Raw genomic sequence first — 14596 nt, forward strand, 5'->3', positions numbered from 1 at the left:
TAAGCTTATTTGCACTGCATGCCTCCCTGCTCCACCACATAATACAGCATTTTCTGGTTTCCAGAGCCTAATAGGAAACAATTAACAGAGACAGCCACATGTCTGTTAGCTATACTATAAGCCTCCTCCTTCGTAGTGTGCTACACAGTTCTTGTCGCCCACTGAGCCTCGTATACTTCGTGTCGACGCGGAAGCCTTAGGATGCAGCTGTCTCACTAAGAGCAGGGAAAGGCCAGCTGAGGGAAACAGACCCTTCAAACAGATAACCACGAATTGACGGGAAGGCATGGGTCTGGCCAATGGCCAAAGCGCTCCCTACCTTAGTGTTAGCAAGCAGAATTGAGTTGCTTGCTTATAACATGTGCTGACGACGACTCCTCTTGGCATTCTTTCAGATGCTCACTTCCATTATAGCACTGCCACAATACCCGATAGCCCTGTTACCTCAGAGAGCCTCAGTCACACAAGCAAGGGAATAAGTGAGCATGTGCTGCTTGTGCATTCGAGCAAGTGGCAGACCTGGTATTGCTGTTCGAGCAAGCTAAAATCAGTGTTGGGTTCGTCGTTGGGAGCACCGGCTCAACCATCTACCGGCTGCAGTCAAAGCAGGACATGAATACTTTCAGCTCCGAGTACCTATGCATGTGCACTGTATCCCAGAAGGAACGAAAAAAGAGCCAACCCTGCTGATCTACCTTTAGGCTTCGGATCTGTCAAGCAAGGGAGGCTTAGGCCTGCATAAGCGGCGAAAATTTCTGACATCAAGGCGACAGCGTGTTGCATATCATCGCTGACTTGAACTCAGGTGCGGCTGTACTATGGACGTAGCCATTTTGCTGTTGATCAACTAGTCATATTCGAAATGACAAGGCATGTTGAGAACATCCAAGTATGGAGATGCAAAAGAGTTAGCCCCCAAACCATCAAAGCTAATGTGGTTAACGCTCTGCACTCGCAGGGAGCTCGGAGATTATTTGGACAGCAACGAGTCGATTTCATGGGAGTGGAGTACCGTATATAAGGAGTATGCGGAGCACTTAGATTGCCATAAATGGCGGATACGAGTATGCGATAGGTTCTGTCGGCGTAGGACTTTAACTCAGTTTGTGCTGGACGTGGCGCCGCCCTTTCCATCAACCAGAACCTTGCTGGTCGCCTTGTCACTAATTTCAGCGGCCTCCGTAATGATCCGACCGGCGTGGTCATGCGTCCTATCCCACTCGTCTACTTCGGCGTTTGGCACCTTAACCAGCTGGTGGCTCTTTGATCCATCATCGAGCGTGACGACCTCTTCTCGAATCTTGTAGCCCCGGAAATAAGGAATGCCATGAATCCAGAGCCAGTAATAAGCGGCGCAAGCCAGGAGACTACAGGAAGTTCAGTTCATTCGTGTCCATGTCCCTAGGAGAAGCGGGTTGAAACTTACATGCCGATCGACGTGACCACGTACGTAGCGTACCAAAAACTAACATCGCCACCAGTTGCGCCCCCTGCAGGAGGATACCAAGGCATGATGAGTAGATAGAGATTCTTCAGGATGCTGAACCAGATGACGACATCCCACGCTTTGAACTCGGGCCGTGGCAAGTTAAGGGCCTTTCGTTTGTGTCTCACGATGAGGAGGCCCACGCACATCAAGAAGTCGAAGAAGGAGCCAGGGTAGATGCGAAGATCACTGACTGTGTCCATGTTAACAAGACACGACGGAGGCGACGATCGAACTCTGTTGCTCGCACGTACCAAAGTTGAAAGCATCACCAGCAGGAGGAGCGAGGATCATGACAAGCGTGATGGCGTACTTGAACAAATACGGTCCAAGGGCAGTTCCGAGAGGATATGTCGAGACCCAAAACTTGGTCCAAGGAAGAACGCCCTGCCGACCACACTCTCGGATAATCCGCGAGGTACCGATCAGAACAGCCACCATATTGCCAAAAGCACTGATTGCGATGAGAAAGTTGAGAGCCTTGACTTGTTTGCTGTCGCCGAACACGTTGAGAAAGAAGAGGTTGGCAACGGTTAGCTTGCCGCTGATGATGTCCGCCTTGGGGACTGTACGGGGTGAAGTGTTAGTAATCGATGGGCTTGGACTCTGGACAAGGCATTGTCTTCACTTACTGGCGGCATAATAGGCGATAACGGTAAGGATATATAGAATGCTGACGGACCAGATGGCAATGTAGCCTTGCCGTCGGATTTGCTTGACAGGATTCTACCGTAAATTGTAAGACGGATGATTCGCTGCGCACCGATAGAGACATTTCCATTTTAAAACTTACCTTGACTTCGTTCACGACGTTGAATGCGTTCTCGAATCCTGCGTAGGAGAATATAATCTTATACAGGCCGTTTGTTATGCCGTATGCGGTGGCTTTTCCTTCAAATGAGTTATGGAAATTTGCCGTCGGATCCTGTACTCGAGTATGTCCTCCGAGGACTACGAAGCCGGTGATTGAGATGAATACCAGGGTGGCAACTTTGACAAAGGCAATCGCATTGGCCAAGTGGTACGCCATTTTGTTGTGTAGTATGACCACTGATAGCTGTGTGAGTTTCTTCGACCTGAGTATGATACGGGCCCTTCTCTGATCGAAAGGGACGTACCGAGAAGAGCGACTGTATAGCCCGCTATGGCCACTCCTTTCAGTTGCCAGTCTGTAGGATTGTGGTCTGTCATTTTGTAGAGATACTGGGCCAAGACTACCGGGACCATTGGCGTTAGAAAAAGTCTCGACTCATGTCATCTCATATTTGTGTTTGTCAATAACGCACCGTACGAATTCGCGCTGCTGAATGACAGGATCACAGATTGGAAAGCAAATGCGGTGGAGAAGAGCCAGCGCGGACGCGGAAATGCTTGTTCAAGGTATACTACCTCTGCTCCGGATCGCGAAGGAAAGTATGCTGTGAATTCCAGATAGACCGCGAACGCCGTAATCGATGTCAAGAAGCCAAGAGCCCACCATATCAGACTCAGTCCAATGCTGCCGGTGCCAGCGAGAATCGAGGACGCTACCACCATTCACTCAGTTGGGTCCAGGGGCAATAAGTACTGAGGAGGACAACGACTTACGGGTTGAAAAAATGCCTGTACCAACCATCTTACTGATGTTGAGGAAGAGAATCGTCAGGGGTCCAACGTCGTATCCCAAAGGAGACGACTCTTCCACAGGAGCACCAGAGGCATCTTGATAGGTCGTCTCTTTGCTGTTGGCACCCTTGCCCGCGATATAGTAGGTTTCTCCAGCGACAATCTCAGAGGGATCGCTCTCTGTTGACCCGCGCTCTTCCGCCTCGGCAGCTTGAGGCTCTTCGCCGCTGCGAAAAGGACGTCTCCAGAAGGACGGCATTGTTCCTTATAAAACACTTATCTCTGACAGAGAGTATTTGTGAAAGGAATATCGGAGGGTAGCACCCAGCCTCAGAAATTGGCTATGAGGCCTGGTATATGCAAGTACCGTGGTAAAGCTTAGATCGGACAACTAAGACAAGGGCGGGCTTCCATCGCTTTTGAGTAGCACACAACCCCCGGTTGTTTGTCGTGGCTGCTACACAGGGGTGATCTTTGCCATCCGTCAGTCTTTGATGGAGTCCTTGGCAGTGCGGAGCTTCTTCTGATGGTGATGATACTATTGATTGTGACGATACAAGGCAGTGATAACGCAATTGATTGCCATGATTCGCTAAACTCGCCCCCCAGAGCCGTCGGACTCCGAATGGCATGTGTAGAGAGCAGCTTTGTCGCCATCTAGCGGCAAAGCATGCATTTGATACCTTTATCGTTCTGTGTCTTACATTACGCCAATCTCTCAGTCATTAGCGATCCCGCCAAGCTGGTTCATTTGTCAAAGAATGGGCTCTTCATTACGGAGAGCCTGTATGGAAGTGCCGGAAGGATCAATCGCTATGTCTGCAAGGACGTACTAAATAGCATTATGGGTCAACCTTGTCCCCATGTCGCCATATTCGTGATTCTGAGGTGATGTGGTACCGAGATGTCGTTGCAGGCCTTGACTCGCCTGGGCGGCACAGTAGTAGGTTTATGCATGTTGGACAGGAAAAATTGCACGTACTACTGATTTACATGGGTACGACCCAGCCTGGATGCTACCGTTCGAGAAAGCAATAAACTCCCTTTGCGAAGGATGCAGCACAGCATGAGCTTATCTGTGTAGGAATCGCGATCGAGCAAGGGCAAACAGCCCCATGTAATTATCTACCCAAGCTGAGATGCTGGTAGGGGTACATACTTATGCGGAGAACAGTCGAGTTTTGATATACAGCACTCAACCCGACACGGACTTGTAGCTTTGTGGATACATTGAGCAATTTATACGGGCAAGATATCTGTGAGGTACTTGTCCCTAAGCTGAGTGTTTACTCGTACTTCCTCTCGTCTGGTTTCCCGTCGCTGGCGCTGCGAACTCCTGGCTCTAGTGGGAATATGGAGTTTTCTGGTTGAACGTCTTTGTACACCCTGTTCCAGATGTCGGTAAGCGGCTCAGGCGTCCTCCAAGCAAATTCGGGGTCTCGCAGCCAAAGGCGGATAAGATGACGTCTGTTTTCAACACGCTGTTAGCGGATATGCACATAAGAGAACTATCGAATGCCCATGATGGTGCGGTACCTCTTCTCTGGAGAATCTCTGAACTTCTCGCGGGCATGGAAGATGCTCAAGTTGTTGGCGAACTGAATGTCGCCCTTGTGGAAGTCGAGGGCGGCGCGATACTTCTCAGCCGTGAAGTGCAAGGCATCCAAAGCCTCAGCTTGAGCCTCGGTGATGGGAGGAATGTCTGTCGATCGGGGAAGACCCCAGTATCCTGTGAAAGTGCGGCGCGCGTATTGGATTATGAGGCGCTGGGGTGTGTCTTCAGTTGCAGGCTGGAAGTACAGAAGAGGCCGCACGGTATGGGTCCTGCCACGCTTTCCAAACCTGAAGCATCATGAAATCAGCCATGGTCCATAGCAGTTCCCAGGATACCTGCCGGCTCTACTTACTCGTCGACCACCCAAGGCTCGGATAGGGTTCGAATAAGGTCGGGGCGTGTTGCTGCGAGCTCGTTGTACACATGCCAGCTGCTGGACAAGAAGCTTTGGCCGCCTTCTTCGGGCTCGCCCAGGGCAAAGAGAGCAATCACATCGCCAGCATCGGTGTGGAAAACCTGCTTGTCGGCCGTGTACGCCGGCGCTCCAATCTTATGAGGGTCAATCTCCTGGCTGAGGTCCTTGATGTGCGCGAGAACGACATCAGCTGGCTTCCCGTTGTATTGGTGATCCTGGCGGCCACGGATGGGGGCGACGTGCGATGCAATGCCGGCGTAGATTATGACGTTCTCCTCGCGAGTGTACTTATCGACTGGTACGCCCTTGACGACTTTGAAACCGTGGCCTAGGTGAACCTCTTTTGAGATTTCTCGTAGGGTATCGTGGAGTTCCGGCAAGGGGAATGTCTCGGGGGTAACGTAGCCCAAGTCCAGGTTTAGAGCTGGTACCGACAAATGTGAGTTTACATGCCGCCTGTAACGCAAGAAACGGTCGACTTACACTTGAAATGCCGAAGAGCTTGGTCGACCTCCGCAACATCCCTCTCAGTCAAAACGTAGTTCCAGTCATACGTATCAGCCAAGTTTCTCCCGTCCCAGACAAGATCGGATTCAAGCTTGGCAGGAAAGCCCTCGGGCAGGGAAGTCTCCAACTTTTCCGTCTCTTGACGCCGCTTGATGCGGTTGAGGTAGTTGTCATAGTCGGGAGCATATGAAATGTCCGGCTGTCTCGGGATTTGAACGGCGGCGGCGGCCATTTTGAGTAATTGTATTTGGAGACTGGGGGTAGAATTGGTCAGTTAGAGAAGCTGGTAAGTCGCCTCCTGGTAGGGGGGTATCGTAAGGCCATGGTCGATTTGCGCGGGCAACTCAATTTATCATCTTTATCTCTCTATGTGAAGAGCTCAACTTGACAAATCACTTCTCCTCCGTCGGCTAAATGCTCTGATGAACGCATGTTCCTGTATGTCGTCATGAAGCTGGGGGAGCTCCGTCTATCGTGATAGGATATTGGAGTTGTTAGCTAAGCCGGACTATTACCCGCACTTCATGTCGCCATCAGCAACCAAGGACTCGCAATCGGCTGGATGGATTCCTACAGCAACTGTTAGCCGCATGCACAGATTGATCAGGAAGAAACGGACCAATCAATCTGCCTAACCCGAAGGTTCACATATGCTACAGTGTTATCACCTGAATCAAGATCTACGCAAGAGATTAGAAGTTCTGCAGCCATGTAAGGATGCAGTATGTATTAATCGCGTGGACAGCCTCCACAGTAGCAATGATAGCCAGAGCTGCAGAGATGAACCGCATGATGCACCGCTTACATGCAGCGCATGTCGGTATATGCGGAAACTGCGGTATCATGCATGCGAACTACATAAAAAGAAAAAAAAATGTTTTCGCTTCTCTCCCGCCGGGAATTGAACCCGGGTCTCAAGCGTGACAAGCTTGCATACTGACCACTATACTACGGAAGATGTTTCAAGCGTTGAATCGCTTGTTGTAGGTGGATCATGGCGGAGGTCACCCGCTGTAAATCATTATGTTTGTATTGAGCGTCTTGCTGCCATAAACCTACCGACAACCCACAAGATTCTCAGTGGCTATTATTGAACGAGAGCGGCTGAGCTGATGATAGTGTCGCCGTCGGGCGCAATGGAGGAATACGATCGACTGGGCTCACGGCATTGGTGCTCATTTGTAATGCCCGTAAGCCGTGGCGTTTGGCGCAAGATTAGAGCCAACCAACAAGTCAAGGTTGATAATGGGGGAAGGCTAGATTTCCCACGTACCCCAAGGGCCTTATCTGACCAAGTTGTAGAGCTCCCCATAGCCAGAGGAAAGGCCGACAACCTGACGACCCGAGATGTTGAAAGATACTTTTGATAACGTCGGTTGAATTGACGAAATTCAGTGCCCATAAATGATCAACGAGGCTGTGTTGCTGCTTTCAGAACACGACTTTGACTCATTGGATCGGGTCAGCAGTGAGAACCTCGTGCCGAGATGACGCATCCGACACCTCTTATGCATCGGCCAATGAGCTAGAGTATCTTATGCTATTCTATTTACTTGCTTTCAGCTCCATATAAGCGGCCCATGATGGGGAATTATCGACAGTCGACTACATCGGAAAGAAAAGGAAACAATATCCGGAACGGCAATTACATGACCTAAGTACTCAACGTGTGGGTATTCAATGTAGTCTGGTAGAAGTCCATGTGCCATAGTAGGCATGGCTGTGGTCTCATTTCACTTCGGGTGCCCCCAAGTCATGTGGGATGTAGGCAGGCAGATCAAGCAGACCAATGCCTTATGTGCCATTGTACATGTGGTTTATGTCGAGTATGGTTCAGGTGAGCATGTCATTCACAACGCAGATGTGAGGATTTTAGTCTACATGAAAGCGTGGCTTCTATATCAAAAGTCCAACTACAACTACCTGTCATATTATAGAGGAATCGTGAGCCTCTCCTCAGACGTCATTCAACGGAAACGTGAATGCCTTTGGCGCTGTCAGCTCGACGAGCGTGGAGAGGGAGAGTCAGTCAGCTTACCCGCCATCCGCTCTTGATGCGGATGCATTCCGGCATGTATTTGATGATGGAGCGTGTTCACCGCATATTGTTTGGCGGCAGAGGGAATGATTAATGAAGCGGCCCTCTCTTGGAATTCGCATGCAACACTTTCTCCTAGCAACCACATTTCCCGTTGCCCTCTCGTCTCGGGCCTACAGCAATTCAGGTTGCTGTTTTAACCTCTATTAATCTACATCAAATTATTACTGCAGCTCCCCCACCTCTCCTAAAGATGACTGTTGCTATTGGGACGGCCGGAAAAGGACCCAGAACAGTATGCGATCTCATTGAAGACTGGGCACAGAAGCAACCTGATCATATAGCCCTTTCATTCGGTGATCGGAGTATTACATACGCTGAGCTAGAAAATGCCACCACTTACATCGCATGGATGTTATGCGAGAGGCAGGTCAAACCTGGAGACAAAATTCCTGTTCTGGCACAGAGAAGCCTTGAGATGGTTATCTGCTTTCTGGGTGTTCTCAAAGCAGGTGCTTTATATGTTCCAATTGACGTGGAATCTTGGAGCAAGGACCGCATCAATTCGACGATGGAACGAGTATCCGCTCGTATTATTCTGAATACTAGCACGGAGAAATTCCCCGGATATGAGGAGATCCCGTTGCAAGACATCAAGCGTGCTTTTGAGCCGACGATGGAACGACAATGGCAAAACGAGCTCGATAAGCCTTGGAAACAGATCAAACCCAGCGATCTTATGTTTATAATCTTTACTTCAGGCACGACATCCACGCCCAAGGGGGTGATGATCCCACACAGCTCGGTGTTCAATTATGTACAACAAGGGGGAAAGAAGACCCCCTTCAACCTGGACGCATCCCCTGCTGACATTGTCATACTCATCTTCTCTCCCGCCTTCGACGCCTGCACGGCCGTCATATTGTCTACATTGTGTAATGGCGCTGAATTAAAGATCGCTACTCCCGCGGATTACTTGCACACGGCGACTCTCTGCACTATCATGGCGTGCACACCCTCTGTGCTGGCTACCATTCAAGATCCATCCAGCTATTCCAATCTGCGAGCTATCATGATTGGAGGCGAAGCAGCGCCTGCTTCACTCGTATGTAAGTGGGGAGAACATTTACCGAACACTCCCATGTACAACTTCTACGGTCCCACAGAGACGACGTTTGCCTCACTTGTGGCACGACTTTATCCAAATAAGCCAATCACTTTGGGATATCCCATGTCAAACAGCTGCATAAGGCTGCTGGATGGAGATGTAGAGTCTCGATACGGAGAAATCTGCATCTCCGGGCCGGGTCTGGCAACGGGCTACTTCGAGAATGAAGCCCTCACTGCGGAGAAGTTTGTTTACTGGGAAGGCGAAAGAATGTACCGGACTGGAGATTTTGCGCGAATGACGGAATATGGGCTGGAGTTTGCCGGGCGCAAAGACAGCGTTGTCAAGAACCGCGGTTTCCTGGTGAACCTCGACGGCCAAGTCATTCCCATGTTAAACAGCAGTCCAAATGTCATCTCAGCCACGGCGTTCATGCATCGAGGCCGCCTTGTGGCTTTCGTGACACCCGAGACGGTCAATGGCGTTGCTCTCCGCAAGAGCTTGATTGACAAATACGACTCCTTCATAATACCGGACGTCATTCGCTCCGTGGAAGCTCTACCGCTGAATGCGAATGACAAGATTGATAACCGCGCTTTACAAGCCCTGTTGGATATCGAGGACTCGCAGGTTCTCAGCGGCGGCTTGGTGCCAGAGCTGTCCGACCATGGTACAAAGATGGACATACTGAAAGCTGCAATCTCTTTCGCGACTTCTCTGCCTCTATCGGACCTTCCAGACAGCAGCTCCTTTACTGAACTGGGTGGAAACTCTTTGGCCGGAATCAAAGTGGTATCATTCTTGCGCACAATGGGCTTACACCTTCGGCTTGGACCACTTTTTGACCTTCCGAGCCTCTCTGCTATTCATGATGCCGTGGAAAGTCTTGAGGATACAGAAGAAGAGGAAGCGAGCCTTGAGCAGGGGTCGGCCCCGAGCATAGGACCAATGACGTCTCTGCAGAAGAAGATGGTCCGGACGGGATTGAGAAGTTCTGCCACAAGCTATATGCTGGTGCGATTATCGCTGCCTCATAAGAACAAGGCATTCAAGGGGGACGTACTTCAGTCAGCATGGCGGCGCGTGATCGAGCGGCATTCAATCTTTCGCACAGTCTTTAGCCTTGAAGACCAATTGCAACGAGTACAGCCAACACTCAATCTCGACTGGATCAATGAGGAGACGACCGAAGATCAATTAGAGACTCTGGTTCAGGTTCGCTCTGAAGAAATGCGCAAGAGGATCAATTACCTGGAGCACGGAGACACGTTCACACCCATCTCGGCATACCGCTTGATGACGGTTCCTTATGTGGCGTCCACGTTCTTGGCTCTTGTGCATCATAGTCTGGTCGATGGCTGGTCATTTAGTATCATCCTCGAAGAGCTTTGCTTGGCATTGGATGGGAAGCATCTTCCGGAACCTCCACAATTTATGAACATTGCTCTTGCCCAAGTTCGGCTACAACGAGATGCACAGGGTAATGAGTTTTGGGCGAAGCTCTTGAAAGACGGCCTATCGCAACCACTACTAAGGCTTCCTGAGCCATCACGAGATACCGTAGCGCCTGACTGGTCAAGCAGCTTGCAACTCAGTCTTGGGTTCGGGCCCAAGGAGCTTGAGACCAAAGGACGCCTTCGAGGTGTGACGCCGGCAACGGCGATATATACAGCTTGGGGCCTGGTCCTGTCGAGCTATAGCTTCTCTGACCAAGTCGCATTTGGCGCCGTGTTCTCTGGAAGAAATATTGATGTACTGGGAGCCGATCGAGTTGTTGGGCCGCTGCTGAACACATGCCCATTTCCCCTGGAGTTCAAAGAAGGGCAATCTGTGACCGACGCGCTTTCGACAGTTCAGAGTCAGCTCCTGCAGATGCTCGAGTTCCAGTGGTGTGCCGATAACGCAATGGCAAGAATACCAGCTGAAAAAATAGCCAACGCTTTCCAAACAGTTGTGGTCATAGAGTACGGTCTGCCGCCTCTGTCACAGCTTTGCGAGACGCTTCCGGAGCCATGGACAACTGAACGGCAAGACATGATGGAATTTGGCATCACTCTGTTGCTTGAGGAGGACAGCGACGCTAATCTTCGAGCTCGCATTCTCTACGATAGTTCGCAGTATACAGAATGGAGCATCGCCGGTCTACTGAAGCACTTTTACTATGCGCTCAGAGGGCTACTCGATCCGGATAATGCTCTGTTGCAGCATGTTCGAGACGGGATAGTCATCGGAGAAGAGAGAACAAATCTCTTGAAACAGCCGCAAGAGATAGAGAAGAAGTATCCCGGATACGATACGGTCAAAGACGCATTCGAGGCTGCTGCAGCCAAGTGGCCGGAGTTGGTAGCTTTGGAGTCCACCAAGGGATCGATGACCTACCGACAACTGGACGACGCTGCCAATCAGTTGGCTTGTCACTTAAGGTCCGTCACAAGCCCCGAGGACGTCGTTGGTATTCTCACTGACGGCTCACTCCACTGGATTGTGGCTATCCTATCGGTTCTTAAAGCAGGCTGCATTTGCTGTCCCATTGATGTTAGCCTTCCAACAGCTCGCATCGAAGTCATCATAGAGCAAAGCGGTGCAGCCTTTTTTGTCGCCGCAAGTCGAGGTTGCGTACGGTTACCTAAGCACGTCCCAAACAACCGAATAATTGTTTCTGAAGAGTTTCATGCCTCTCGCGAGACGCCAGCACTCACACTTGAGACCATTTCAAAGCCCTCGGACGTCATCTATCTTGTCTTTACTTCAGGTAGTACTGGTATTCCCAAAGGTAAAGCATCTGATTCAGCGATCTGTATCACCTTGAGTAGATTTCATGCTGACAGCTTTTATTATAGGTGTCGCTTTGCACAATCACAGCTTGATTGGCGTCATCAATCACGAGCCTAACCGCCTCTTCTCTGGGCCTGGACGCCGGCTTGGTCAGGTCTATGCTCTTGGTAAGTCTCGGACAACGACTGCAAATGGTATGCAAATAGGAAACTCAATGTATCTGACACTGGTCTCTCTGCTCTGCAAATTAGGCTTTGATGTTGTCTTAGTCGAGATATTTGGAACCCTTCTCTACGGCGGCACGTTGGTGTTGAAAGACCCCAGTGATCCCTTGAGTCACCTCAAGCGGGTAGATGCAATCTATTCCACTCCGTCGCTTCTTGTAGCACTATCGCCAAATGAGTACTCGAATCTCGACACAATTGGGCTTGCTGGGGAAGCTGTTTCCCAGAGCCTCGCTAATGCCTGGTCGCACACGCGTTTATTCAACTTTTACGGCCCGAGCGAGGTGAGAGTAATTGCCTAGTTTTAAGTCCGACGAGATCATTCATTAACTGCTATGATAGTGTGGGCCTATTTCCACAGGAACAGACCTTCTACCTGGTCATCAAGTTACTATCGGCAAGCCCGTTCCGAATTTGGAGCTTTATCTGTTAGATCACCACCAATGTCCAGTTCCCATAGGCGTCACGGGAGAGATATACATCTCTGGAGAGCAAGTTACTCACGGCTACTGGAACTCGCCATCCGAGACAAGAAGAGCTTTTCTTCCGAACCCATTCTTCCCTGGTAAGACCATGTATAAAACAGGCGACCTAGGCTACTGGACCCAGGAAATGAAGGTGGTGTTTGTCGGAAGGATTGACAGTCAGGTTAAGATTCGAGGATTCCGCATCGAGATGGAAGAGGTTGAACGCGCCATTACAGCCGCGCACAGGGGCGTACAGAATGCCGCTGCCATCGTCGACCAGAATCGCATTGTCGCTTTTGTGACGCCAAATACCGTGGACACCGACACCCTCCGACAGGAGGTTAGGGGGCTACTCCCGGTCTATGCTTGTCCAGCGCGAATTGTGGCCTTGGACACGTTGCCGCAATCTTCAAACTTCAAGATTGACCGTACAGCGCTGCAGACCTTGGCTGCTGGGGCTCAAGATCAAGGGGATGATCCGTCAACGCCGACGGAAAAGATGGTTGCGGAAATCTGGATCCAAGTTCTCGGCCTCCATACCAATAATAAGAAGCGGCGAATCACTCGCGATGCCGATTTCTTGGCCATAGGTGGAAACTCCCTATTAGCCATAAAGGCAGCTCGATTAATATCCGAATCCACGAGCCATCGCACTCCTGTGCCTCTTCTCATGAGAGAGGTAGTACTGTCGAACCTTGCGCAGGCAATTGATCAGTATATGACTCATGAGGAGCCAGAAGAGAGTATACAATCCTTCGAGTCGATTCTGTCCAATCTACCTGTTCCGGCAAGCCTGACTGCCGCTCAAACACCATCGCCGTTGGAAGAGGAGCTATTTCTTTGGCAAACCATTTCCAACACTAAGTCGCTTTTCAACACCGCGTTCCAGTTTGTAATTGAGGGGCATGTCAATATCGGTATGTTAACAGACGCGTTAGTCTCTGTTATACGGGAAGAGCCCATTCTCCGAGCCCGCTACGTTCTTGAGGAAGGGCTTCTGCACCGTTATATTAGTGACCAGGTCACTACCCCACTGGTCTTCGTTGGGAAATCTCTGGACACCGCGAAGCTACAGTCTCTGATCGAGGAGCCTTTTGACCTCGCCCGCGACCAACTTATTCGGGCAGTAATCTGGAAGCAAGATGATGGTCATTTGACAGCAAAGACGTTGCTCTCGTTGATCACGCACCACATCATCACGGATAAGGCATCGCTTGCTATTCTACTTGAATCTATCGGCAAGAGGTACACGGCAGCGGTCGATTCTGTCACCACTAATGGACAGAATGCAGCAGAAAGCACTCCAAAGGGCACCTACATCGAATGGACGCAGTGGCTGGCGAAAATCAGCGCGCTGCCCGCCACGCCAGCAACTCTTGCAAAGCAAAAGTTCTGGCACGGCCGCGTCAGAGAAATGGAAGCAGTCCCGCTATTGGATAAGAATGGACGCGAGAATCTTGGTCGAGACGTACCTTGTTACGAGTCCCTTCTTGTCGCAACCGGGGATGGCTGCAGCTTTTCACAGCGCATGGCTCTCGCCGCGGCCGCAATCACGCTTTTTGCAGTATTTGGCGAGGATGAATTCATATTCGGTATACCGTATATGAATCGAGACGAACCTGGAACGGCGAACCTTATGGGACTCCTCCTCGACCGGCTTCCAGTACACATAAAACTACACAAAAGCAACCTATCGGACTCTGCTCGATTCATCGATGACATTGTGTCAGAGGTCAACCATTGTGTGCAGAACCAGATGCCCTACATGCAGATATTACGAATGGCCAAGGAACGAAGGCCTCTTTTTGACGTCGTAGTTATTTACCATTGGAAGTCAGACGCCCTGGAGCATTCTCTCCGGTTGCCTGGAACTCAAGTTTCGAGTCAGCGTATTCGAGCCCGAGGAGCCAAGTTCACTTTGCAGCTTGAGTTTACTGAGCAAGATGAAGGATTGCATTGTGGGATCGAGTACAATGCGCGGGCTCTCTCCGCGCCGCAGATGGCAGCCATTATATCTTTCATCCCAAGCGTCATCAAGGGCCTCATGGCTGGCTCTGCACCGGCAAAGATTCTCTCATATTTCAGCCAATCAGAGCATTGTAACCCTTTGGAGGCTATGCCGGCTTACAGGAAAAGGACGCGCAAAGTCCGCGAAGCCTTTTCCGAAGCACTCGGGGTGCATCCAGCAGGGATCGCCCTGGACACCACGCTGTATGACCTGGGGGGGACATCTGCAACAGCTCTTCGACTTCAGTATTCACTAAAGAAGAGGGGAATGCTTGGAAACTTGGGTGATATCCTTCTAGCGCCTTCGGTAGGAAGTATCGCTTGGATGTTCTCATAATGTTGCGGCAGGACGGTTCGGGTTCAACCATGTCAGTCTCTTATGACTCCAGGCAAAAAGAATTGACGCTAC

At 50.5% G+C, this 14596-nt stretch overlaps 3 protein-coding genes and 1 non-coding gene across 4 annotated transcripts; 1 reads left to right on the plus strand and 3 right to left on the minus strand.

The window, feature by feature from the left end:
• Window positions 1–1099: 1099 nt before the first annotated feature.
• On the minus strand, window positions 1100–3350 carry BBK36DRAFT_62404 (high affinity methionine permease; the record flags this gene model as incomplete). The annotated part of the gene is made up of 8 exons (XM_024898385.1): window positions 1100–1367; window positions 1427–1679; window positions 1741–2052; window positions 2119–2212; window positions 2280–2536; window positions 2605–2700; window positions 2773–3012; window positions 3074–3350. 8 exons carry the CDS (start codon window positions 3348–3350, stop codon window positions 1100–1102), a joined length of 1797 nt encoding a protein of 598 aa, XP_024745049.1.
• A 1249-nt stretch (window positions 3351–4599) lies between these two features.
• BBK36DRAFT_1145432 (Clavaminate synthase-like protein) lies at window positions 4600–5800 on the minus strand (the record flags this gene model as incomplete). The annotated part of the gene is made up of 3 exons (XM_024893755.1): window positions 4600–4933; window positions 4999–5485; window positions 5545–5800. The coding sequence occupies 3 exons, from the start codon at window positions 5798–5800 to the stop codon at window positions 4600–4602; spliced, it is 1077 nt and encodes a 358-aa protein (XP_024745050.1).
• Window positions 5801–6454: 654 nt separating this feature from the next.
• BBK36DRAFT_t193 lies at window positions 6455–6526 on the minus strand. Its single transcript has one exon. It is a non-coding gene; the product is annotated as a tRNA-Asp (tRNA).
• A 1333-nt stretch (window positions 6527–7859) lies between these two features.
• Window positions 7860–14524, plus strand: BBK36DRAFT_62411 (non-ribosomal peptide synthetase; the record flags this gene model as incomplete). The annotated part of the gene is made up of 4 exons (XM_024898386.1): window positions 7860–11487; window positions 11555–11656; window positions 11741–11997; window positions 12056–14524. The coding sequence occupies 4 exons, from the start codon at window positions 7860–7862 to the stop codon at window positions 14522–14524; spliced, it is 6456 nt and encodes a 2151-aa protein (XP_024745051.1).
• Between the last annotated feature and the right edge of the window lie 72 nt (window positions 14525–14596).

Source organism: Trichoderma citrinoviride (genome assembly GCF_003025115.1).
Source record: "Trichoderma citrinoviride strain TUCIM 6016 unplaced genomic scaffold BBK36scaffold_23, whole genome shotgun sequence".
Taxonomy (NCBI): domain Eukaryota; kingdom Fungi; phylum Ascomycota; class Sordariomycetes; order Hypocreales; family Hypocreaceae; genus Trichoderma; species Trichoderma citrinoviride.